Raw genomic sequence first — 23,029 nt, forward strand, 5'->3', positions numbered from 1 at the left:
AGGATGCTGGCATATATTGGTCCGTTCTCCACACGGTTCCTCGCTGGTGGCGTGCGGCTATATTCAACTTCTCTCTGGTGGGTCAACAGGTACGAATGGAGGATTCGAAGAATCTGCGACAGAAGATGTCCGCTCTAGGCCATCCGTGGAGAACATACGAGCGTTTCGCCTCGTTGTCGTCATGGTGCGTTCACTTCAATATTCTCAGAGTCATAATTGGGTTTATGCTAAGCGGCGGACACATGGCGCTAGATATCCCGAACGTTTTCGGCTGGATGTGGAACTCTTCTCCGACAACTGCACGAATGAATGCATCCTGCTGAAGACGCGGTAGAAACTTTCAGCCATTGCTGTAGAGCCCACGTGTTCTACGGCTCAAGGTCACTCCTGAAGCGTGCACTATTTACTGATGACTACAGATGCAGTCGCCGTTGCCGTCAGCAAAATGCATCGAATTTTGTAAGATACGGCCGATGACATTCTTGACCTTTCACTCGACACAGGGTGGATAGCCGAGATGGGCATGGCTGCAATGTGCCCGATCTCGTGCCGTTCGCTCGTCTGTATCCTGATACATTAACTGCCTGCATGCCGAATAGCGACTCGCCAAATGATGACATGGATGCCTCGACTGAACGCGTGAGTAAATACGTACAAAACCTTTACATATTTGACAGGACTGTTTGACAGCGAAGCTCCGCCGCACCTCTTCCACGATGCTGGTAAGCGACTCCGATGGTTACAATATCGGGAGGTACACCTTAACTCAAGCTTCCAACAATCTCTGCGCTATTCCTCCATGTCTATGGGCGAAAGCTCAAAGAAAACTATGGCTCAGGACGTGCATGCCTTCCCCTTACTGGATAGCTTTCACTCCGCACTGGGAGATTCACTCCTGGGTCGCAACTTCACCGACGTTCGGTTCTATCTGTTCTCGCAGCGCTTGCAGTCGGGGAGAGTAGGCACCCCTCGGGAAGTATATGCGAACAGCGATGTGTTGAAGGCAGCATCGCCGTACTTCGAGAGCTGTGAGTATACACCGGAAGACGTCATACAAGTGTTGATCCTGAAGTGACAAAGTGCTCGCTACAGTGTTAGCGGAAAGCAACGACGGGACACAGCCCGAATCCCCCTCAGATCGACTGCTGTCCACAGATTCGTACGCGTATGAGTTGGACAGTGATATCGACGAGGAAGATGACGGCGACCCTCACGATGATAGTGGAGACATCAGCCGAGCCTTGTCACAGCATGATGCTCCTGATGGCGGAACGCTATCGTCTCAGCAGGTGAGCTTCCGTGTCGGCGTTATTTGTCAGCCTACTTACCATGTGCAGGATCTAGCAATACTGCCTAACGGGTCAGCGCCGCTCTCACCGACATCCAATGTAACAGTCCCAGCAGCTGGATCTCCGCTGCGCACAATCGTGATCCCGGACGCAGCTTTCATAACGTGAGTTGGACCAGAGGCATGTCTTAATTCTCACTGAAAGATATCCGTGCTTGCAGATGGCAGTCTCTCGTCTTCTACCTGTATACCGGCACTGTCTCGTTCGCCCCTCTGAGGTCCCAAGGATTGCAAGTGCGGATGGTCGAGAAGGAGCAGCATAGTCGCAAATTTCCGCGACGGCCTCCTCTGTGCTCGCCAAAGTCAATGTACCGCCTGGCCGACAAGGTAACGCTCGTATTCGCACACTCTGAGTGATTAGTAGCTTGCTGACGGTCTGATGCTGGTACTACAGCTGGGAATTGACCAGCTAAAAGAGCTAGCTGCGGCGGACATCCGAACCAAGCTCTCTGCGGATAACATCCTGGACGAGCTGTTCTCCTCATTCACAAATCAGTATGTCGCTCTTTGCTTTGATACCTGAACTTGCATGCTAAGCTCGCATATATTAAAGGCACCCGCAGATTCTGGATGCTGAGCGCGACTTCTTTTGCGATAGATGCTTGAACGTAGACATCATACCGGCACTCATCCAAAAGCTCAATACTGTCGCTGGCGGTCATCTGCCGCATGCGGGGGCAGTTCTCACATCTCTCTTCCGGGCTTGGATCACTATGGCACAAGTGGCGGAAGTGCGACTATCGCTCGGTACCCCTACGCAAAAGAACGATCAGATCACGGAAGCTTTTATTATTACGCCACAGGAGAACATGAAGGAGCAAAAAGCCTTGGATACCACAGCATCGGAGGAAGAGAGTGTGGAAGCCATTGCACCAGCATTCGGGAAGAGCAACAAGAAGAAGATGGGGAAAGGTCGACCAACGACCTACCGCTAGTTAGTGCCTGCTGGTGGAGTTTCGGAGAGTGCTGCTACCGGAATCGACACTGCGTCTGCGATTCCAGCCGTGCTTGCAACCGCGACGTCTACTTGAATGTCTCATGTATCTTGTGATGAAGCCAAACGTGCGTGCATCGACCATTGTTCAGAGTGTGTCTAACTTAAAGATGCTGCACGTAGGGCCCACTTGGTCCGTTGTTAGTCCGCTGTAGGTGCTCCTAAGATATGTGATTGGCTATCATTATCCATAACGCTCAGTGTGCTCGTTCACGAGATCGTCACTCCAAGCTCGGTCCAAGATCCCCCCCCCGGAACTGATCGACCTCATTATCGACTTCATGTTGGAAGGCAAAATGCCATGTCTCTTCTCCGTCTCGATGTGGACCTCCGCACATGGATATGTGTTTGTAAACAATGGTTACGGCGCTGCCATTATCATCTCAGCCGAAGAATATACGTAAGCTCCCACGAAGTATTTGAGGCATTCGTGCGCAAGTGCAAGTTTGCGAGTTTTGCGGACTCTTTGAAGTTGGTCTGCTTTCTTTGTATCGAGGAGCATGCCATTAGGTTGCAACGGCTGGGCGCATCGGCTACCGGTTCTTCTCGGGCGCTCTTCCTCCTTAGTCGAGTCTCTGGAACTGTTCAATGTCGATTGGGCTATGTTCTCCCTTCATCTCAGTACTCTGCCGCTCGGCTTTGCACAATTCACATTCTCTCAGCTGCGATCTTCATGAATGGAAGAGGTCAGCTCAGGACAGCCGCGGGAGCCACAGTTTCCTTACCAAGTATCTGGGCGACTTCCCCCACTTTCCGAAGCTGAAGTTCACTTCGATCAACATGATTACTTCTTCTCTCACCTTTTCTCATGCCTAGCTCAGATTTCGCCCAGACTTCCAGTGCGGACGTTGCTTGTGTTATGATCGGGAAGTTGCAGCGTAGTTCAACTAGAGGCTGCTGGCCCTATGCTGGAGCGCTTACACCTGAACTTGGGTTTACCAGAATAGTTTCGCAGCTTCTGACTGTGAGTCAATGTTTAATCTCAGCATGAAAGGCAAGCGGCTTACATCCTTCACAGGGAAACTGTTCAACATGTACGAATGTGCTGCGCTATGTACGCTGAAGGTTCACGACCTATATTGCACCCCCACTTTGCTGCAGATCCTTCACACTGTCTCATCCACTAGCTGCATCGACAGTCTCCGCCTTGATAAAGACTATAACGCTGCTGAAACTGTTGGCGGCACTGGCGAGGATATGAAGCCCAGTGACATCGAGGACGAGTTGACGACTATCGCAATGCTCGTAGCAGAGCAGTAATTCTGTGAGCTACAGCAAGTCACATTCGACATTACTACAGAGGCCTGGCAAATTTCTCCTGCGTGGAGGCAGATCATGAGGGATCGTAACAGTTGTTTGCGGCGGCGCGGCGTTAATGTTGAGTTTTCATACAAGATTTGGGGTGAGTTGTTTCCTGTTCACAGGAGAAATATCCTTACTTTGTATTCGGTCAGAATATATTACGGATATGGGGTTCAACCTGAAACAGACAACAATATTTCGAGATCTAAACCATAGTACTTAATTCCAGCACCTAATCCATTCTCGTCGCGGGCATACACGGATGCCATACCTTTCGCGTGCATCGATAACTTCCGAGGCTCATCACGCTAGACGGACTCACCCCTCTTCCAACGTTCAGCTTCGTCTCAACCCAAGAATTAACTGGATATATGGGATCAGTGTCCCAGGCGGTCGAGCATCATCTGCAGCACCTGGAAGTAGCTTCTAGATGACTCTATGTGTCGGTGGGCGGCCCTGCGCACAGTTAAGTTTCACGAAGCTGACGCTCACTGGCGGAGTATGGCGAGGATTCCCATACGTGGCCTGGTGGTTCGCATTGAACGGGTTTTGGAGCGCGGGAGGGGCGTCGTGAGGAATGTTACCTATGGCCGAAGGGATTCGAGCTCTATCTATGGGAACGGCAACCTCGCCGACAAGGAGATGCAGGCAGTTTCGACACCTTCAATTTGCATCTGTACCGCCGGTTCGAGTCAGGTATTCTCAACAGCGAGGATGTGTCCTACAAGCTGCTGAAGATCCATCCGACTACCATGAGCCGTAGTGCCTGTGGATGCGTGGAGTACAGGGACATAATCCACTGTCAAGAATCTTGCGCCTTCCTAACCCATACAGTGCCTAGTTCTGCACCCCCAGCGCACTATTCTCACACACGTCTTCCCCCGCTGCCTCCCCCACATTACAAATACTACTTCTCCCACCTGGACAGGCTTGTCCCCTCTCCGCGCGCTGTTCGAATCACTTTCGCGTCTTTCTTGTCCAACCCACTGCATCGACCGTGTCACCGAGCAACCATTTACCCGCATCACCCAGCTAACCAGCATACTCGACTCTTATTGTTCGCACTCTCCGACAGCTCCGTTTCACTCGTTTTCACTATGTCGTCACCGTTATCGAACATGCGTTATCTCATTCAGGTGGCGCTGGCCTTAGAAGCTGGCAATTAGGTGCATTGGCCTACTCTTGCTCAACCACGGGCTGGGGAGGATCGCGATATAATAACTGTCGCGTCCGAGTCTGCCATGGGAAGTCACATCGCGGCCATCGATGGGCCTTCTGCCAGTCTGTGCCTTCACGTCTCTATCCAAAGGCTATCTAGTAAATTTGTGTCCACAGAAGCTGCTACGCAAAATTTGACCTCTTGTGCTAATATGCCGACATGCTTTACACACAGCAGCTCTCGTCTACTCCAACTGCGTTGCCGCGGTTACTCGTACTGGGCGGTGATACTCAGATTCCGCATACGTTGCTGCAGTCCTTCGAACCTCTTCAGCAATTAGCTTGCTCAGCAACCAGTATCTGCAGTCACTCCATACCATACACGGAGGTGTATATCGAGCTCACCAATTCAACTATCTTTCGACGCGCAAAGGGCGGCTCAGCCTCCCTCGACTTACTGGGGATCGGACGTTGTTCGGGATTCGGCAGCCATCCCGGACAACATCTGTCTGGGAACACGCCCCTCGGTATGCCGGACATCGAAGCATGCCGCACGGTTGACATGATGCATTCGAGCGCCCATGTATATAAGTGAGCAATTGCAACTTCGTGTCGCCATCAGTTTTTCCTCAACCATGTTCGTACGCTGCCCTCCAGCGATAGTACTAGAACTAACACTACCTCTTATCCAGGAGCAACACTTCATGCACTGCAGTACAGACCTCCGTCAAAACTGCGCTAGCCGAATCTCTCGCACATGGCGAGTTTGCCGACGTCCGGCTCTTCGTCTTCTCGCGTCGCCTGCGCTCCGGTAAGGTGTGCGCACCGAGAGCGTTGTATGCCAACAGCGCCATACTGAAGGCTGCCTCACCGTTCTTCGCTGGAAGTATGTGTCGCTTTGCAGCTTTTCTCTCCTAAACGGACTGATCGGGCATTGCTCTGGCGATCTCACATTAGTGCTCGCTGGCGGATTTTCAGAGAGCGACATCGCAGGAATCGACACTGGATTCCCGGCCAATCAGCGGTCTGTCATAGATGCCGATCCATTCGCAGAAGAAGACAGCGATTACGAAGAGGGGGAGGATGATGAATACAGAAAGGATAATTCTACAATCGCCCGTGATGCGTGCGATGAAGTAGAATCGTCTGGATTGACTTTGGTACACTCCAGTAATGTTGCCCAGATAAGTGTCATGCTGACTCCTTGTTATTTAGAACTCAACTCATGTACCACAGGATACCCCTGCTTCTCTTGTCTCCCCGGCTGTCATCAAGCAATCAGGAGGCCAACCGCTTCGTACAATTATCATTAAGGATACAGCACTCGCAACGTAAGTATCCGATTGTCATCTCATAGTCCTGTGGATCCATTGTCTGCCTATGTAGCTTGCAATGGCTCGTCTATTACCTGTACACGGGCGAGATAGCATTCTCGCCCCTCCACTCGCAAGGAGCTGAGTGCTGGGCTGTCGAACGCGAGAGGTACCAAATCGAGCATCCGAAGTGCCCGCCGCCGTGCTCGCCCAAGTCCATGTATCGTCTGGCTGATATGGTGAGTTTGTTGCCTGGGTTTCTCAGCCATATTTTCGGGCAATCTTTGAAACTGATCCTGGCGTCGATAGCTTGGAATGGATGGGTTGAAACTTCTCGCGATAGAGGATGTGCGATCAAAGCTATCCGCAGAGAACATCCTGGACGAGCTCTTCTCGCCGTTCTCATCGTGGTGCGTCCGGGCCTTGTCTGCAAGTGTTCTCACGCAACTTAGCTTCACTGACTCATCGGATACACATCACCTAGGTATCCCGAGATCCTGCAGGCCGAGGTGAAATTTTTCTCGTCGAACCGCATGGATCTAAAGATCATCCCGAAAATGCGGAAGAAGCTTGCGGCTATCGCTATTCAGCCTGTGCCGCATGCCGCAGTTGCTCTGGCGTCTCTCTTTGAGGCTTGCATATCCGAGCCCGAGGGTGCCGCCAAGACAGTGACATCATCCGTAGCAGACATGGACAAGGATCGAGTTGCTCCTGCGGAGAGCGCACCTATAGTTATCAGGAGACTCCCTCGAAAATATTAGCTTCCGCATGGTGAAGGCGTGGATGGTTTACGAGATGGGCATGGCCGCTGCATGGCCGAAGACGTTAGGGTGCTTCTCGGATACATCTTTACACACTTGCATGTCTCCCATGTCGACAGATGACCGGCTAGGTTATCACATCGGTGCTTCTCTGCATTGCGTGAGTGAACACGTACTACATTTTTACATATTCGAGTGTGCCGCTGCTTGCGATCGAAGCATTGCCGCACGCCCTCTTCGAGGCAGGTGAACACCACTCTCGGGCTAAATTATCCCGTTGTGTTTCGGATTCTGACTCAAATTTGAGCAGGTTCCGTGCCCACCTATGGGTAAGCGACGGAAAACACATCTGGAAAAACCTCAGAGGCGGTAGCTCCAGGCGACCGATCATAGTGATCGGTATCACGATGGCATGCCTGTATCTCGGGGCACTTCTCCGAGCATTCACTGTAGCTATTGTAGCCTTCGCTCGATGATCTATAGCAGTAGCAGGGGCATGTACAGTCAGCCATGGCTTTGTAGACTATATGCTGTACATGGCAGTATGTGATACTCCACGCATTACCACCTCTACCACCTACCTCCGCCTATGCATATTCTTTCCCCTACGAGCCTTCGCCGTGCCCGATGCTGCCGCCGTCACACTCGCATTCCTCAGCCGCAAGCACTGCATGCAGGGACATATGGGGTGGCGGGCTGGCGGACATCCATCCAACGAATGCACGGGTGCGAAAATGTAAGGAGCGCGATACGACCTTTGTGGACCAGCCGTTGGGCCTTACACCTCCGCACAGCTGCCGGTACTTCTGTAAAACATATGACCATCAATAAAAGGGTTTAAGTAAAATGTCGACGCCTTTTTGTAGACATTGTCAGTAGTCCAAGTGTTATCAATACTGGTACCACACTTCAGAACCAAGTGACATGGCCGCATGAGATCATCGACATGGACAATCTCCGCATTACGTGCACGATTGCGAGTGGACCGACTGATTTGATACATGTTGACTATAGAGTCTGGTTGCAGCCGAAACTCAGTGAACCACTCGACATATGCGAGAGGGTGCAGATAGGCTATTGTGAGGTTGATCACTACTACTCACTCGGCTGTTAGGCCATGGGTCACAAGAGCATGAGGGGCTCATGCGGTTGGGGCCATATATTTATACTACACAGTAATTCTAGGAGATTCCAGTATGTTCTCCGACATACCTATGTGCTGACTAATATATGTTTCCTGATTGGGAAACCACCAGCCCTAACATAGGCTCCAAACTGACGTGGGAGGCGGAATATGGCACGGACTTGCCCTACTCGTAGACCTGTGACAGATTCAGCAATGCGCCAGCAACATATTAAGAGGGACGTACCTTTGAACCCACGCTTCTTGATTGCGCTGCAATCTGTGTAAACCAGTGCCATGTCGAAGTGTGCACGTGAGCCCGGCTTGCGCCCTGTGGATGAGGGTGGAACTGAAGGGACAGCACGAATTCTCATGCGGCTGTGCTTGTCACTGATAATGGGATTGAAAGGCATCTTGATGACCACCTGGTTGTAAACATCGAAATGGTCCTGTACACCAGGAATGATCATGTTACGGGGTAGGTGTTTCTGCAAGAATGATTTCAGCACAGGGAGAAAGTCGCCTGCTCCATGCGCTTGCTGCAAGTATTCAACTGATGTCCTCGGTTTCGGGCATGTCTTTGCAAGCTTATGCACAGGCTCTGTATCAACTGATATTGATGGTGGTGGCACTACATCAGCCTCCTCTGGCTCAGTGTCTGTGTCATACCCTTCATCGACCTGAACGGAAATTCGTTGCACAGCTGAAGTTGTACTGTAAACACGGGTGGCCCACGCCAGGTACGTGCTGCATTGGTAGATGGCTTCCTGGCGCTGGAGCCATAATGCCATCTGTTCCTCGTAATCTCGCCTATTGCTTGCCCAGTAGGCCTCCTTGGCATAGTCGATGTGCAAGCGTTCTGGCAGCTCTGTGTTAAAGCCATCAGGAGTACTGTATAGTTGGATGGCATTGATGTAGTGCTGCATTGCATGAAGTTTTGGAATGTTGAAGTGCGAACACACCTCGAAGTCGATCAAGATCTGCTTGTGGTCATGAAATGTTTTTAGACATGTGTCAAGGCATGCAAGGGTGGTGGTGGTGTGAAGGCGCAACTGGGAGTAATAAATAAAGTCCAAAAGCGCCCATACAACTGTGAGAACTTTCTTTGGAACAGCGCCTGCCAACAACGCGACAAAAACATGTTGCATCTCCTTGTGCTCGGTTCCCGTCCATTGCATGATGGTAGTAATCCCTTTCTTGAAGTGCCTTAAGCCCAGATACCCTGCAAGTGCTTTGAATCGCCAGTCAATCTCCTTCTCTCCAGCAATGGCAATGCACCAACTGACCAAATGGTCCTTGAAGACACCTTTGTGTAGCTGGTGCAGGAGGTCTGGGGTGAAGCACGCAAAGATGTCGCAGTGGGGAAGGTCATGCCAAAAGGGTTTGTACATGGTGCGCAGGCCTTCGCCTTTGAATGCAGCAGGTTCCAGACCTTTCTTCTGCTTTTGCAAGGTGTCATATGTCTCGTTGGGATCTCGAAACAGCAGTGTATCCAGCATTTCACCGTGCTCCCGCAGATTCACAATACAGCGGGGACAGCGGTTTTCGCTGCAACAAGCGACGAGACACTGTTCTGGGTAGTCAACGACATAGGAGGCAACAATGGGGTAGATTTGTTGGATGAAGGAGTCGGCACATATCGTGTCCACCCCATTCTTACCGGCTTTCACTAGCGGCGCGAGAAGCAGCGACATGCAGTGGGGAAACAGGCGGTATCCCACAAGAGAGCGTGAGTCTTTTGTAAAGCACTTTAGTTTTGACACAGGTAGGTAGCCTATCAGAATCATTGCGCGTGCAGATGACTGACATCTGGTCTCCTTTGAAATGTTGCCAATGCTCAAGTACACAGGCCACACAGATTTATCCCCATGAAACTGAGTGAGTTTTGTCTTGTCTGAGGACAAGATCACTGGGGTGACGACCGCGCCTTCAGGCAGTTTATCCTACAAAAGGTAAGTGTTCTGTGCATGTGCAGAGATCATGATCTGATCCAACCTGTGTTTTCCACCACCAATCACCTGTCCACATCTCGTCGTAAATACGATGAGCTCCTTCCTTGTCAGCGAATACCTTTTCGGGAGTATATGCCATTGAATCCTTGAAGAGCAGGTTCCCAATCAGCTCCTTGATGCACTCGACTGGGTCGCAAAGCCAAAGTTCCACCTCTTCCTTCAATACCTCACCGTTCTCTGCCGCAGCATTCCCTTGGACAACAACTTTCTTGCAGGACCACACGGGACCAGTAAGTAATTCATCGACCTTCTGAAGAAATGCGCGAGTATTGTGGAAGGATGGCTGTGTGCGCTTCTTCGTCTGCCTCATTTCAGACCATGCAAAGTGATGTGCAAACCCACTTCAGGGTACCCTTCCGACCTAGCTCTTAGCTTCAACATAATCTATATTGTGTAGTGGCTAAGAGCCTCTCAGGTGTCAGACAGACCATGGTACCAATACATGTTCCAGGACATTATATGGGATTACCCAGGGCGAAGGCAGGGCAAAGGCTGGTCCAATGGCACAATTATCATATGGGATGTCCTATAGTACTAGGGCATTGATATTTATATCCCAGTATTACTGGTTGTCCCATGGTGCCAGGGGTACATAGGGATGTCCCACTATTAGTAAAACATGTATTTTCAGGCTATTGTATGGTAGTTTTTTTATACTTTGTTCTACAATCATATTGTATAAGCTCTAATTATAAAAACAGTGACTAGAATACTGTAAATAAGTGCCTTATTTGCACTTTATATATGGTGAAATATTTATAGAAAGCAGGATATCCCATATCAAGTATTGTGCACATATTTGTAATGTTATAAAGACTATATTACTATTGGTAGCATGTACAACAACTTCATTAGCTCATATAACAACTAATACAGGTCAAACAACAATGTTTATTCTTGTGTTTCAAAATTAATTTTACATTTTCTGACATAATGTTCAGACTAACATGATATAATCTTTGGCACATAGTATGTATCATAGCTATACTACAACTTTCACCAAGTGTCTCAAGAAATAAAACTACTCAGTCTACTAATATACTAGCAAAGGAGATATATTCTTGTCATGTCTCCTATCATATACTGTATTTGAATGAAAAAAGAAAGGCATTTGACCCAAGACTTCAGTCAAGTCACACTCAGAAATGCATTCACTGAATGACACCTTTGTATTATGGGATGTCCCTTTATGTAATGGGATATCCCTTGTAAGGACCTGTCACTCTTAAACCTTAGTAATTCAACTGTTAGTATAAATCTCTAGATAATTATAGTAGTTAAATAGAAACTTCAGGCTAAAAAAGAGACTAAATATCTGTAAATCTTAAAATAACATCTTAGGATGTCCTTAAAATGGGAGATCCCACCTTATATAATATGCAAATAAAGTGCTTGTTTATATCACTATAGTCACTGTTTTCATAATTAAGGCTTAAGATAATATGATAGTGGAACAAAGTATAAAAAAACTACCATACAATAGCCTGAAAATACATGTTTTACTAATAGTGGGACATTCCTATGTACCCCTGGCACCATGGGACAACCAGTAATACTGGGATATAAATATCAATGCCCTAGTACTATAGGACATTCCATATGATAATTGTGCCATTGGACCAGCCTTTGCCCTGCCTTTGCCCTGGGTAATCTCATATAATGCCCTGGGACATGTATTAGTACCATGGTCAGTCTGACACCTGAGAGGCTCTTAGCCACTACACAATATAGATTATGTTGAAGCTAAGAGCTAGGTCGGAAGGATACTCTAAAGTGTGCAAACCACTGGCAGAGTACTCACAATTGGTAAGTCCAGATATTCATCTATCCTGTTCTGCCCCAGATGCTTCATTAACCACTCCGCCAGTTGCCATTCCTCCTCGTCTGAAAAGGGGGCATACTCGCTGGTCTGCATTGCCCGTGCTTCCTCATGCTGCCTCTCGAACACCGTCTTCCCCTGCGCTTGGACTGTTGCAACCGGATGACAGCTGTAGTTGGTGTAGAAGTGCCCCGCTGAAATGTCATCTTCATCAGGTACATCTTCAACTCGCACACGCTTGGAGGCACGCGCGTTCGATTCCTCGGTTTCCTCTTTATCTGGAGATGGCTCCCATACAGGAGCAGGAATATAGCTGTCAAAGGTGGAATTACAGTTCCCAGGGGGACCGTCAACTAGCGATGCCATGACAGGTTCCTCAGGAAGCATGTGGTAAGTCTCTTCTTCCTGCTCCTCTGTGTCGAAAATGGAAACTGTCTCTGTCTTTTTGGCGATGGTATCCTCCCATTTACGGTGACATTCTCGACGGCTGCTGATGTGTCTCTTCAGCCCACCCAAGGTAGGTAGTTCTCTAAAACAAAAGTTACAGTGGTGCAAAGCTGACATGATTGAAGCAGGAAGCCCTCCCAGTCTGCCAGATACCATCAGGGGGCCGAACGTGTCTCCTCAGACTGTGGCGCCAACTCCTGTCCGTGTGCGTGGCTGAGATGGTGACATCGATCCCGTGGAATCCAGGGCTCCCAATGACTCCGAAACTGGACATGGCGTGACCTTGTTGAATCCAGTTCAACCAACTGCATAAGGTTTGGAAGAGCGTGTTATTGACGCGTTCTTTGCCCTGGTTGTAGGATAAATACTCTTGTCAGCTTCCTCAATTCCACAACCCACCGCTGTTCTCCTCTCTGCACTCATCTTCCATTGTGATGTTGACCCAGTCAGCATGTGCACTTCCCGCTCACCAGCGCCATCTCACAGAGAAGGAAAATCAACGCGGTAAGTATATCTTAAATGTTCACCGTAGGATAGTCTCTTACTGGAATACTCTGACCTCTACCCACCCCTTCCAGTTACCAAGAAGGTGGATGCTATACGCCGCAAGGTGGAGAAAGTGAAGAAGGCTGAGAAGGCAGAGCGTCGTGCATGGCTTCACCAGCAAGAAGCGAATGGGGAAGAAGTCAACGAAGACGAAATTGAACAGTCCGATGTGGATGACGTTGAAGACTACATGGTAAGTTGAGTCGATACATGTTGTTACTCAACTTACTGGTGTTGATGACTGCTCAGTTCACGGACTGCACTGTGACCACAAAGCTCTCTGCCAAGAAGGATCTTCCTTATCGTGCAGACAGACTCCCTCTTGCTGCTACCACCAACAAGGGGTGCAGGAACACAGGTATGTACTTCTGTCCGATATTTCTTCAAAGCTCATGATTCATCTGATTCATTTCAGATGAGACTCCCCCACTGGTTGTGCCCAGCGGCGATGATCGCGATGATGATGATGAGCCCGTTGTCATACGTCGCCATGTCCCGAAGGCAAATGTCACTCGCATTATGATCGAGGACAACGTGGATGCTGTCACCATCACACTGTCCGCTTTCAAGAAGTGCAGACGTGATGATGATAATGACAATGGCAGCGATGGCAAGCGTGATGGCCCCATGCAGCCTAAGTATCAGAAGGGCTCCGATAGATCAAGCCACCCGAGGGCAAAGGACTTTGATGATGCCACTCAGGAGGTCCTCACAATCGCGATTGCGATCTTTCGGTGCATGGTTAGCATGAAGGCTTCCTTCCCGGACACCAGTACATTCGAGATTGAGATGGTGCAGCAAGCCTGGAAGAAGGCTTGCGAGCAGACAGGCCTCAATGTTATAGTGATGACCACGTTAATCAAAATGGTATTTCATCCGTCTTTACTGGTGCATTGGCTGACCTTCCATAATAGATCACGAAGCGCACATCTCACGTTCGCGGTGAGTTGAAGACGAAGGTCTGTGGCATTATCCAGTCATTCTACGACTTCCGAAGTGGCAAGAACAAGAGCACTATCTCGCGCAACTGCCAGCACACTGAGGACCTCAAGGATGGATATTCTTTTGTATATGAGGTCTGTCTACTCCTTTTTTATACGCACTTGTGTCTGAGAATCTTATTTTCATCTTTCATCTCACTCCACAGGATTCGGCCACGAAGAAGGGCCTCTACAAGTCGGAGATCATCCAGATGGTGATCAACGACATGTGGTTTGCCAACAAGCATGATGAGGGTGTGCGCTATCACGGGTACTTCAACCCAATGCCCGTGGTGACTATTGCATTGGTCCTCACTGCAGTAAGTGCATGCGTTCTTCATTGTATTGTTGCTTATGTCTACAATGTCTAGGTGGAGTGCGGCATCGATGAATGGGCCGCGGGTATCAAAGAAGATGTCCCGTTCACTGCCGCCAGCTATAAGGAAGTTTATCAAGCCCACCTTCATTGCCTACATGACTTTGAGAAGCATACCATCAATTATGGCATCCTTCGCAAGCGGTGCAACTTATGGCATGGCAATGCACGGTACACCCTGAACCTTCCTCTGGCTGCTGTACAGTACTGATGGTTGATCCGACAGCTTCCATTCTGGTGCCGAGCTGATCAGCAAAACGACAGTGCCTGCACTCGATGTGTCTGCATTTGAGGCTGCTATTCGCGAGTGGGAGGAATCCGAGACTGACGACAGTGACAACGAGGCGGTATCTGGCATGGAAGGTGCTTGATAACAGTGATGACAAGTTATCATTAGAATCTAAGAAAGTTGGCTGCTAGTATTATTACTACCTTAGCCTAATGAGTAGAATGCAAATCATATCTGTTTTATGAAGCAAAGTAAGCCAGAAGGGAATTTAGTCATGCTACGGGGGAATGAACCGGATATTATATTGATATGTCTTTCTACGTCGCACTACTCAGCTACTGCAGAACCGCTGTAACATACGCTCGCGGGGAGGTATGCAAGCTATAGCCTGCTATGACATTCCCGTGTGATCCTACAATGGGCTACGGTGTTGTCATGTGATGCTACACGATGCTACAGATTTGAGGGTTGACAACACAGATATGTGGACTACTACAACTATGGACCCCTACAGAATCAGGGGAATTTTTCCTGATGCAAGCAGCACATGCAAGCGTTGTTCCCTCCAGGCAGCTTGCACTCCACGCAGGTGGACTCCTCTTGCATGAAAACTTCACCGATGCACGGTTCTATCTTGAAGTTGTTGTTGGAATTTCTGGGTGTTGAGTGAGCTCGCAAGCCGAGGAGGGTTAGGGTTTGTCGATCAAGTACTTATGCCGTGCTTTCGTGTTTGTATTCCTTACGCGATTGCCCCATCCTCACTCGTCTCTTGGGGTCAAATGTGCGCATTCTTGGTTGAAACATCTACTGTGCTACTGGTGATTTCAATAGTTGTATGTTCTGTTTCTTGTGCATCTGCCACTACTGTGCTCATCTACGTTGATGAACTGGCTAGCTGTTAGATGCGTAGGCCGGATTGCTAATTCTTGGGGCCAAAGCTGCCGCGGATACTCATTCAAGGCTGGGCTAAGTCCGATAAAATTGTTGACGACCTGTTCCCCGTTGCAGGAAGGAATGCTTCAACCATCCTCTGTACAATACGCGCTGGCCGAATCCGATTGTATTTACTCCGAGATGGAAACAAGGACTTTTTTTTCTGCAAGAAATGTTTGAACACGGACTTCCGACGTGTCGCATCGCACCGCAACAGAAACTTGACGGTATCCTAGAGGTGACTTAGGCCCACTCGATGACCGTCTCCAAGTTGCTCGTCGGCACTGATGAGAGTTCATAAACAACGTGCAGAATACAAGACGACGAGCCGCTGCGACTCTGCAGTATATGTGAGCTTCGGTTCGAAGTCCAACTCGCAGGTATTTTTGTGAAAATGAGGACTACTTCATGCTGAGTTTGGAGAAGGTACGCGCCATAGGGTTTGTAAGTGTGCTTCTGTGCGCAGTGCTTGTATTCGAGAGGCGAATATTATCGCAGAGATCTTGTGAGTCTCCATGAATAGGCATGTACCCGAGTCGAATTGTTATTCTATTCTACGCGCTGTGCACTGAAGCGAGAATTGGCGCGTATCATGATGCATTAAGCGACGTTTCCAGGTGAATGTTGAACCAGAAAGTTGTGCGCCGCAAGCTTGTGCCTGTCTCGAACGTTGACCGTTCAATGCTGAACTGCTGAATACCACACCTTCCTCATCCGTCAATATCCTCTATCCCGTTAATCATTATGGCACCAGGGCCGCCAGGGCTCAACGGCCGTGGCAATTCTTCGTACGCTCATCAAGGGTCGTTCCCGACTCCTGTAAAGGCTGTAGCTTACATAGGGCTGCATAGGTATGGCCTACCAGCATGGCTCGCCGAGGAGGACGAGCTGATCGGCTGTAGCTCTAGCTCGAGCTCGAGCTCGCGACAGCGGCATGTATTCAAATTTTGCGTCGTTGTTCAGGGAGGTATTTGGCTCACCCAAGGCTCCGCGCAGTATTTTGAATGTGGAAGGGAGCCGTGGTAATTCACGAATGGTCGATCCATTATTAATCTCGTTGCCAACTACGAATTCGAAACCGTACGTAGAGCGAATTGTCATTTACCTACCGGAGTCTGAATTGGGAGGCTCTCGTATGCAGGTTCGATAGCCTAAGGGTCCGTACTCGATTTCACATCTGAGTTCACATTCACGGTGCTCATTCCTCACACTTTCTCGCACTAGCTAGAGAAACATCAATCTGGAAAGATGCCACAACTCCCTGTCGAACTCGTCGTCGACTTCCTGTGGACGACCACGAAGCACTGCGCAACTGCTCTCTGGTATGTCATTCATGACCCAACGCAGCCGCTACCACCTCTCCAGGGGAATCTCCCTGTTCTCTCGCGAAGAGTCGAAGCCCTAGTGCGTAAGGCCAGATCTCCAAGTTTTGCGGCATCGCTGCAATCCGTTCGCTTTCTCTCCGTCAAAGACAGCTTCTACAACCCCGCTCCCTGGGTGCACCGCCTCCCGCTCCTGCTCGGCCATGCTTTGTCCGCACTCGACTCTCTAGAAGTGCGTTTTGTAAACTGGGCAGCGGTCCCGCTCCATCCCTCCACGCTCTCGCTCGGGTTCTCCCAATTTCGCCTCGTCACGCGGCTGGAGCACTGGTGCCGGTTCCGCAACGCGAAGCAACTGTGGCACCTCATCTGCGCATTTCCCCGGCTGCACACGCTGTACGTCACCGAGCAGCCATCGTCGCGCGCACAGGCGCGGTCGTTTCGCCACCAGGCGTCTGGGCGGCTCCCGTTGCTGGCTGATGTCTCGTTTGGAGGGGACGTGTCGCTGGCATCCCTCTTTTGCACGTGGCTGGCGCAGATGGAGCCGCGGCCTCCGCTGAGGGCACTGACTTGCTGGCCTGAAGTGCAGTTTGCGGAGGAGTTGGGGACGTTGCTGCGAGAGTTTGGCCAGACGCTGGAGTGTTTGACGCTGTATTTAGATGAGCTCGATGTCACGGCTTCTGATTGTGAGTCCCTTCGTCTCCTTGGTCATGATAGCGGGTTAGTTTATACTGTCGGCAGTGGACGTGTTCAACGTACACCACTGCACTGCGCTGCACACACTCAAAGTCTGGAATCTGAACAGCTGCATCGCAGTGCTGCAGATCTTGCGCGTCATCTCGCCTGCGAGCCGCATCCAAACTCTCTTCCTGCACACGCTCTCGCCAAGCCACGACACAAACGAAGATGACAACAATGCATATGATGGTGGGGAGGGAACGCTGGAGGAGTGGGAGACCGCCGAGCAGCTCTTGTCCCACGAACGATTCTGCGAGCTGCGGCGCGTCACGCTCGTCGTCGACGACGAACTCTCGGTGGCCGAACAGCGGTTCGTGAGGAATTTCATTGACCACCTGCGTGGGCGCGAGATCTACGTTGAGGCTTCGATCCATGCGGAAGGTGGGCTTCTCCGTTCATGTTATTATAAGAAGGAAATGCAGTGTATGACTTTGAAAGTTCGCTCAGAAGGTCTCTCGCCCACCATCTATTGATGTTTCGCGCTGTTCCGCCGTGGTATTCGCCCTGAGGACGAGCCGACATCGGGATTTCTTTTATTTTGGTTATGGCATACTGCTATAACCCAATGGTGCGTCTCAGGACTTCTTGTATTCAGAATATTTACTTTAAGCGGCTTCGGGGCAGCGTGCCTGTATTTCCGTGAGGGATAGGGACTACTGAGTGTGGGGTCGTAGAAGGCACGCGCGGTGGGATTTATAGTTTTACTTTTGTGAGCAGTGCATGTTTCGAGGGACAACTATTCTACTATGCACCGAAGTGAGAGCTGACGCGGATACATTAAGCGAGCACTCTCAGGTGAGCGTCGAACTGGAAAGTGGGTAGGGAACACGTCACGAACCCATCAGAGTCTTAAGTGGGAGGATCTTGTATGCAGGCTCGATAGCCTGAGGGTATGCGTACGCATCGCGCGGAAGTTTACATTACCTTGTCTATAGTGAGGAACCTGAGTATCGTTGTCTTGATTTTGTGGCTTCCCGTTTGGGCGAGGGGCTCTGGCGCAAGATCCTCCCAAGTACTTGCTGCAAATTCTCTGCTGCAGCCAATCGTCCCGTCTGCGACTAGAGACCAGCTAGTGAGTAGTGGCTAGTGGCTCCCCGCACAGGCAGAATATATGATATCAATATACCCCACCGCCGATAATCGCCGGTCTCTCACTGCCTGACATGATGGGTAACGGCACATGTAAAGCTAGAAAGCGATCGCGCCTCCAGCGCTGACGTGCGTTCTCGCGACGGGCGGCACCTGCTCTCAACGCCATGAAGTGTGCGCGGGGGTGCATCGACGAGTTCCTCTGGATGTGCACAGAGAAACTGCAGTCTGCACACGGCACGCTAAGTGAGGGGGAAGACGACGCACAAGTATGATCTGAGAAGGCTTTCTGTGCCCCGCGCCAGCGCCGCGGCGTAACATGTGCGCGTTCCTGAGCGTCTTTGGCAAGATCGGTTGAGCGTGCTGCGTGCGGCTTGGGGACTGGGACATCAATGCCCCTCGGATTACACGAACGAAGCTTGAAGGGGATATACTTGTTGGACGAGGGTGCCGACTTACCGCACTGAACGCTAGATCCATGTGAACGAAAAAAAGAGCTCGACAGGTTGGCCGTAGGAGACGCCACTAGATCGCACCAGTAGATAACACAGCATGTCCATCGTTGCAAAAAAGGGCCAGCATACGTCGGCGAACTCGAAGGGAGTTCGTGCTCCAGCGGAGGAGCGAGAAAATGCGGAGGAGAGTCGCCTCGCGAGAAAGGAATTTAATGTGGTAAATGGAGAGTAGATACTGCATCAGGAAAACCCCACTTTTCCTTAAAGACCTTTGGCTCTGAAAACCCTTATTTAAGGCTATAAGTTCTCAAATAAGTCTCAATAAGTTGGATTTCAGGCACTTAATGTAATATGGCTTATGGCCTTTTTGTCCTTATTTCCTTAAATAAGAACTATAAGTCTGTTTAAGGCAGTTAAGTGTTCTCTTAAGAGAAAGTTGGGTTTTCCTGATGTGGCTAATGTTTCTGCGGATCGCCCACAGTGGTGCATGATAGTCCTTGCACTGCGTCACACATGGAGATAGATGCAACTCCTCCCATATGCGGAACGCAGGAAGGGTGTATGCCAAGAGGGAGAATCCACCCAGATCGATCGATCGCTCCGGGTTCGTTTGGATGTGTGCAGTTCATTGGAAGGCCCACAATAAGATACGAAAGATACTTCACGGATATGTTGCCAGAGGCCTGATCGAGAAATTGGAGGAGACAGAATCATACGGAGAATCATGTGAGGGAGCAACTAATAAAGTTGCAATATGCAGACTTTGTAGGGGACTCAAATAACAGGACAGAAGAGCTGAGCAACACAGCTAGAGTCCAGAAGTGAGTCACTAGATAATATTGAGGACAAAGTACTCTACTCACCTAGAGTCCAGAAGTGAGTCACTGGGGACTCAGAGTGGACTCTAGGGGGTTTATATCTACCTAGAGTGTGGCTATACAAACCTGTGAGTAACACAGGATTGTGGCTGTGAACATAGGCAGGCATAGCTATGCATAGCCTCTACATGGCAGTGCATAGTGCAGCCTGATCAATAAGTATCTAGGTGTACAGCATCTTGCATTGCTCTGAGTCTAGACACTTGAGAGACTGATGGATTATCTAATCTAACAGCAACAAGGTCGAGCGGCTGCAAACGGACCTGATAGGAGGTGAAATAATACACAGGTGCCCACTTGAATTCTGACACATCGAAGCTGCCCGGCTGCACATCCTTCACCACTCTCACTCCTCCATTGAAGACCTGTTGCTGAACCCACAGAATGAATGAAGCGGAGAGCCCCACGTTTTTGATACCATCCCAGTATGGATACTGACCATGATTTATCTGAGGTGCAAGAATGCGCGAATAGAACGGAGTGACAATGAACCTGAAGTTGAACGCAAAAACAAGCCGAGAAAGTGTGAGTAGTTATTGGTCGTGGCTCCAGTGTTCCATGATAGTGCATCGCAAATTTAAGATAGCGTGCACATCTGTTGATCCCGGAAGATGGTGCACCGAAATACTTCCCCTATGCATACAATATATAGGTGGTTGGTGGTAGGTGAAGAGGTTATAAAGCACCCCATTCAGATTCATCGATTCTGGTCAAGGTATGTTCAGAGGAGTTATTATGCTTGGAGTGCGGGTGCATAGGCAGTATCGTGGCTCGTGGTACACGTAAAAGATTCTGCAGAATGTCCTTACAACGCGACAGATACAATACTTCTCGGAGAAGCATGAGAATCACGAGTAATCAAACTTGTCTGCTGCAAGCACACGAAAGAATGTTAACACATGAGAGCCATGGGTGCCTACACCAACTTACCGTATCATAAATCTGTCCATCATGCAAGACTTTACATCTACACTATCTCTGTTCTATGAAAGGAAATACGGTGAACTCGTGCAGCGCAACGAAAGTAGAGAAGGCTCCTACATTCAAGACAAGATGTAGAATGTCTGGTAATACCCAAGCATGCCGTCGTACGAAGTATTGTAGCACACATTATGCTCGAGCTGCACAGACTCTGCGCACCCAGCGGTAGCCATGTAGACCTGGTAGGTGGACAAGCAGTAGAAGCAAACGTAGGCCATGATCGACCCGTACTCCGAAACATTGTTGTTCAGGGGAATGCTATAGCAGACGTTCTGGTCGGGCCCAGTTAGGAAGTCGCAGGTACCGGCACAATTCACGCCGCTGCAGAGGATGACCATGTTATAGTCGGGATAGTGAGATCCGAGTGGGGGGCGCTCCCAGGAGCATGCTCGACAGATACTGCACTGCGACGGCCAAGCGTGATGAGCGTGGCGAACGCGAACGCAGAGCAGAAGAGGACTGCAAGGGTTTGCAAGTGCATTGTGGGTGCTGTAGACATGGAAGATGGAAGACACAGAGCCCAACATCGGCCTGTATATATGCGTGCAAAATGTACCCGTAAGGTTCTTAGAGCAACTTGAAGGAAGGGCCATCATAGAATCTCGTAGATGTGGCGTGCAAGGGGCATCATATTCTTAGACGTTGAGGTACACGCTGTCCGGCAGATCTGAGAGATTAGCAAAGTGACTCAAACCCCTGCCCAGCTGACTTGAACCAAACTTTGCAGACTCTATGGACATTCAATAACCCTGAGCGAAAGATACGAATCGAGCGCATGAAGAGGTGCAGGAGCCTGAACGCCGCACAGAATGCGGACTAATAAGCGCCCGAGTGGTCATCTTCATGCATAGTAGAATATTGGAAGCCAGCCCCACCGTTCATCAGTCTGTATTTTCTCCAGGTCATTTTCTCAGTCCCAAGTCAAGTTTCACTTCGGGAAGAATTCTCGGGCTGCATCGTAAGTATTTGCACCCAAGTTGATTCAAGATGTCAGGCCTCAGTGCTAGCACTTGACAGTGTCACGGCATGTTGCCGTTTGAGTGGAAGTGCACTGTATCTACGCTGGTTGCGCGGAGGTTTATACGCTCGAATGGTACGTCCCTCTCCAGAATCCCACAATGCTTCCTTGCATTATGATCTTGCAGATCTCAGTGTGTACTGCCCAGGTCGATATTCACGATGAATGCTTCGAGCGTCCCTGGTCTCTTCTCATCCAGCAAGCTGATTCGTGTAGGTAGCTGGAGGTCGCACTGAAGGTCTGAGGTCACTTTGTCTGAAATAGTGCCTTTATATGATAATCCAATTAGATGTTCAGGTCTAGCTCTACACTGGTGGCCCACATGCATGACACCACAATGGGAGTACGTTGGAGAATTTAGACGAATAACCCATGTGATGCAGGTTTGCTCTACAAGGGGACATAACGTCGACACAATTGTCAGCATCGCGCCGCTTCTAGGCGCAGATTCCCCCCTTCCCGACTTCGGGTATAGTCTTGCTAGTAGATTCCCCTGATCTCTGAATCATGCATGAACTTCGAAGAGCTGAAGCAGGATGTAGCCGCAGATGTCCGATCGGGTGTTTTCACAGAGAATAATATCAAACGATCAGTCTCTTCACGTATCCAGATAATGATGCGTCTGAATAACTTGGCTAAGTTTTGGCTGATTGCGCCATGTAGACTCCTGAAACTTCTATACGAGGATGACCTCTTCTGCGACAGTTATCCAGATATACAAACACCCTTCGGATACTGGACGGGAGCCTCGGCATTGTTGCCACAGAAGAGTTACCCCGAGAGAGAGAGAGAGAGAAATCTGTGTATTTATACTGCAAGCAGGCGATCAAGTGCGCCAAGGAACAGTCTCTAATGTAGGTAAATACGCACTGGTAAGGGGTTGTCGATAAATGGAAATGTCTTTGCTGCCATGAAAGCAGCGGTGTCTCATGAGTACTGCATTGTTCGGGTGTGGGGAAGTGATGTCAACAGTGGGAGTCTATGATGTGAATAGCAGGGAGCATGAAAGTAACATAACGGAAAGCATAGGAGAAGGGAAAAAACCGTAACCTCATCAACGTCATTCAAGTCTGCCTGCCCCGGATCCTTCCACCTGAGGGATTCGTTCATTCGCGCGGTGTTCTTCGTATGACCCTGCGGCTGGCCCACCTTTTGAGGCAGCTTGTACTCTAGCGGTCTGGCACGTAGTTAGCCATTTTCCTCGCTGCGG

General features: G+C 49.7%; 8 protein-coding genes across 8 annotated transcripts; 5 read left to right on the forward strand and 3 right to left on the reverse strand.

Annotated features, from left to right (window-relative positions):
- Window positions 1-588: 588 nt before the first annotated feature.
- On the forward strand, window positions 589-2,283 carry SCP_1900270 (hypothetical protein; the record flags this gene model as incomplete). The annotated part of the gene is made up of 8 exons (XM_027765290.1): window positions 589-639; window positions 691-722; window positions 817-1,028; window positions 1,093-1,289; window positions 1,338-1,453; window positions 1,510-1,675; window positions 1,743-1,843; window positions 1,902-2,283. The coding sequence occupies 8 exons, from the start codon at window positions 589-591 to the stop codon at window positions 2,281-2,283; spliced, it is 1,257 nt and encodes a 418-aa protein (XP_027621091.1).
- A 1,046-nt stretch (window positions 2,284-3,329) lies between these two features.
- SCP_1900280 (hypothetical protein) lies at window positions 3,330-3,602 on the forward strand (the record flags this gene model as incomplete). The annotated part of the gene is made up of 1 exon (XM_027765291.1): window positions 3,330-3,602. One exon carries the CDS (start codon window positions 3,330-3,332, stop codon window positions 3,600-3,602), a length of 273 nt encoding a protein of 90 aa, XP_027621092.1.
- Window positions 3,603-5,331: 1,729 nt separating this feature from the next.
- SCP_1900290 (predicted protein) lies at window positions 5,332-6,876 on the forward strand (the record flags this gene model as incomplete). The annotated part of the gene is made up of 7 exons (XM_027765292.1): window positions 5,332-5,393; window positions 5,495-5,688; window positions 5,760-5,962; window positions 6,018-6,133; window positions 6,189-6,354; window positions 6,425-6,525; window positions 6,600-6,876. 7 exons carry the CDS (start codon window positions 5,332-5,334, stop codon window positions 6,874-6,876), a joined length of 1,119 nt encoding a protein of 372 aa, XP_027621093.1.
- A 1,212-nt stretch (window positions 6,877-8,088) lies between these two features.
- Window positions 8,089-10,321, reverse strand: SCP_1900300 (hypothetical protein; the record flags this gene model as incomplete). Its single annotated transcript, XM_027765293.1, has 3 exons — window positions 8,089-8,198; window positions 8,247-9,942; window positions 9,995-10,321. 3 exons carry the CDS (start codon window positions 10,319-10,321, stop codon window positions 8,089-8,091), a joined length of 2,133 nt encoding a protein of 710 aa, XP_027621094.1.
- A 1,458-nt stretch (window positions 10,322-11,779) lies between these two features.
- SCP_1900310 (hypothetical protein) lies at window positions 11,780-12,394 on the reverse strand (the record flags this gene model as incomplete). Its single annotated transcript, XM_027765294.1, has 1 exon — window positions 11,780-12,394. The coding sequence occupies one exon, from the start codon at window positions 12,392-12,394 to the stop codon at window positions 11,780-11,782; it is 615 nt and encodes a 204-aa protein (XP_027621095.1).
- A 317-nt stretch (window positions 12,395-12,711) lies between these two features.
- On the forward strand, window positions 12,712-14,550 carry SCP_1900320 (hypothetical protein; the record flags this gene model as incomplete). The annotated part of the gene is made up of 8 exons (XM_027765295.1): window positions 12,712-12,781; window positions 12,856-13,016; window positions 13,073-13,181; window positions 13,239-13,690; window positions 13,738-13,899; window positions 13,971-14,123; window positions 14,175-14,350; window positions 14,406-14,550. 8 exons carry the CDS (start codon window positions 12,712-12,714, stop codon window positions 14,548-14,550), a joined length of 1,428 nt encoding a protein of 475 aa, XP_027621096.1.
- Window positions 14,551-16,589: 2,039 nt separating this feature from the next.
- On the forward strand, window positions 16,590-17,871 carry SCP_1900330 (hypothetical protein; the record flags this gene model as incomplete). Its single annotated transcript, XM_027765296.1, has 2 exons — window positions 16,590-17,346; window positions 17,402-17,871. 2 exons carry the CDS (start codon window positions 16,590-16,592, stop codon window positions 17,869-17,871), a joined length of 1,227 nt encoding a protein of 408 aa, XP_027621097.1.
- Window positions 17,872-20,863: 2,992 nt separating this feature from the next.
- On the reverse strand, window positions 20,864-21,139 carry SCP_1900340 (hypothetical protein; the record flags this gene model as incomplete). The annotated part of the gene is made up of 1 exon (XM_027765297.1): window positions 20,864-21,139. The coding sequence occupies one exon, from the start codon at window positions 21,137-21,139 to the stop codon at window positions 20,864-20,866; it is 276 nt and encodes a 91-aa protein (XP_027621098.1).
- Window positions 21,140-23,029: the final 1,890 nt, after the last annotated feature.

Source organism: Sparassis crispa (assembly GCF_003851025.1).
Source record: "Sparassis crispa DNA, contig_000018F, whole genome shotgun sequence".
NCBI classification, from domain to species: domain Eukaryota; kingdom Fungi; phylum Basidiomycota; class Agaricomycetes; order Polyporales; family Sparassidaceae; genus Sparassis; species Sparassis crispa.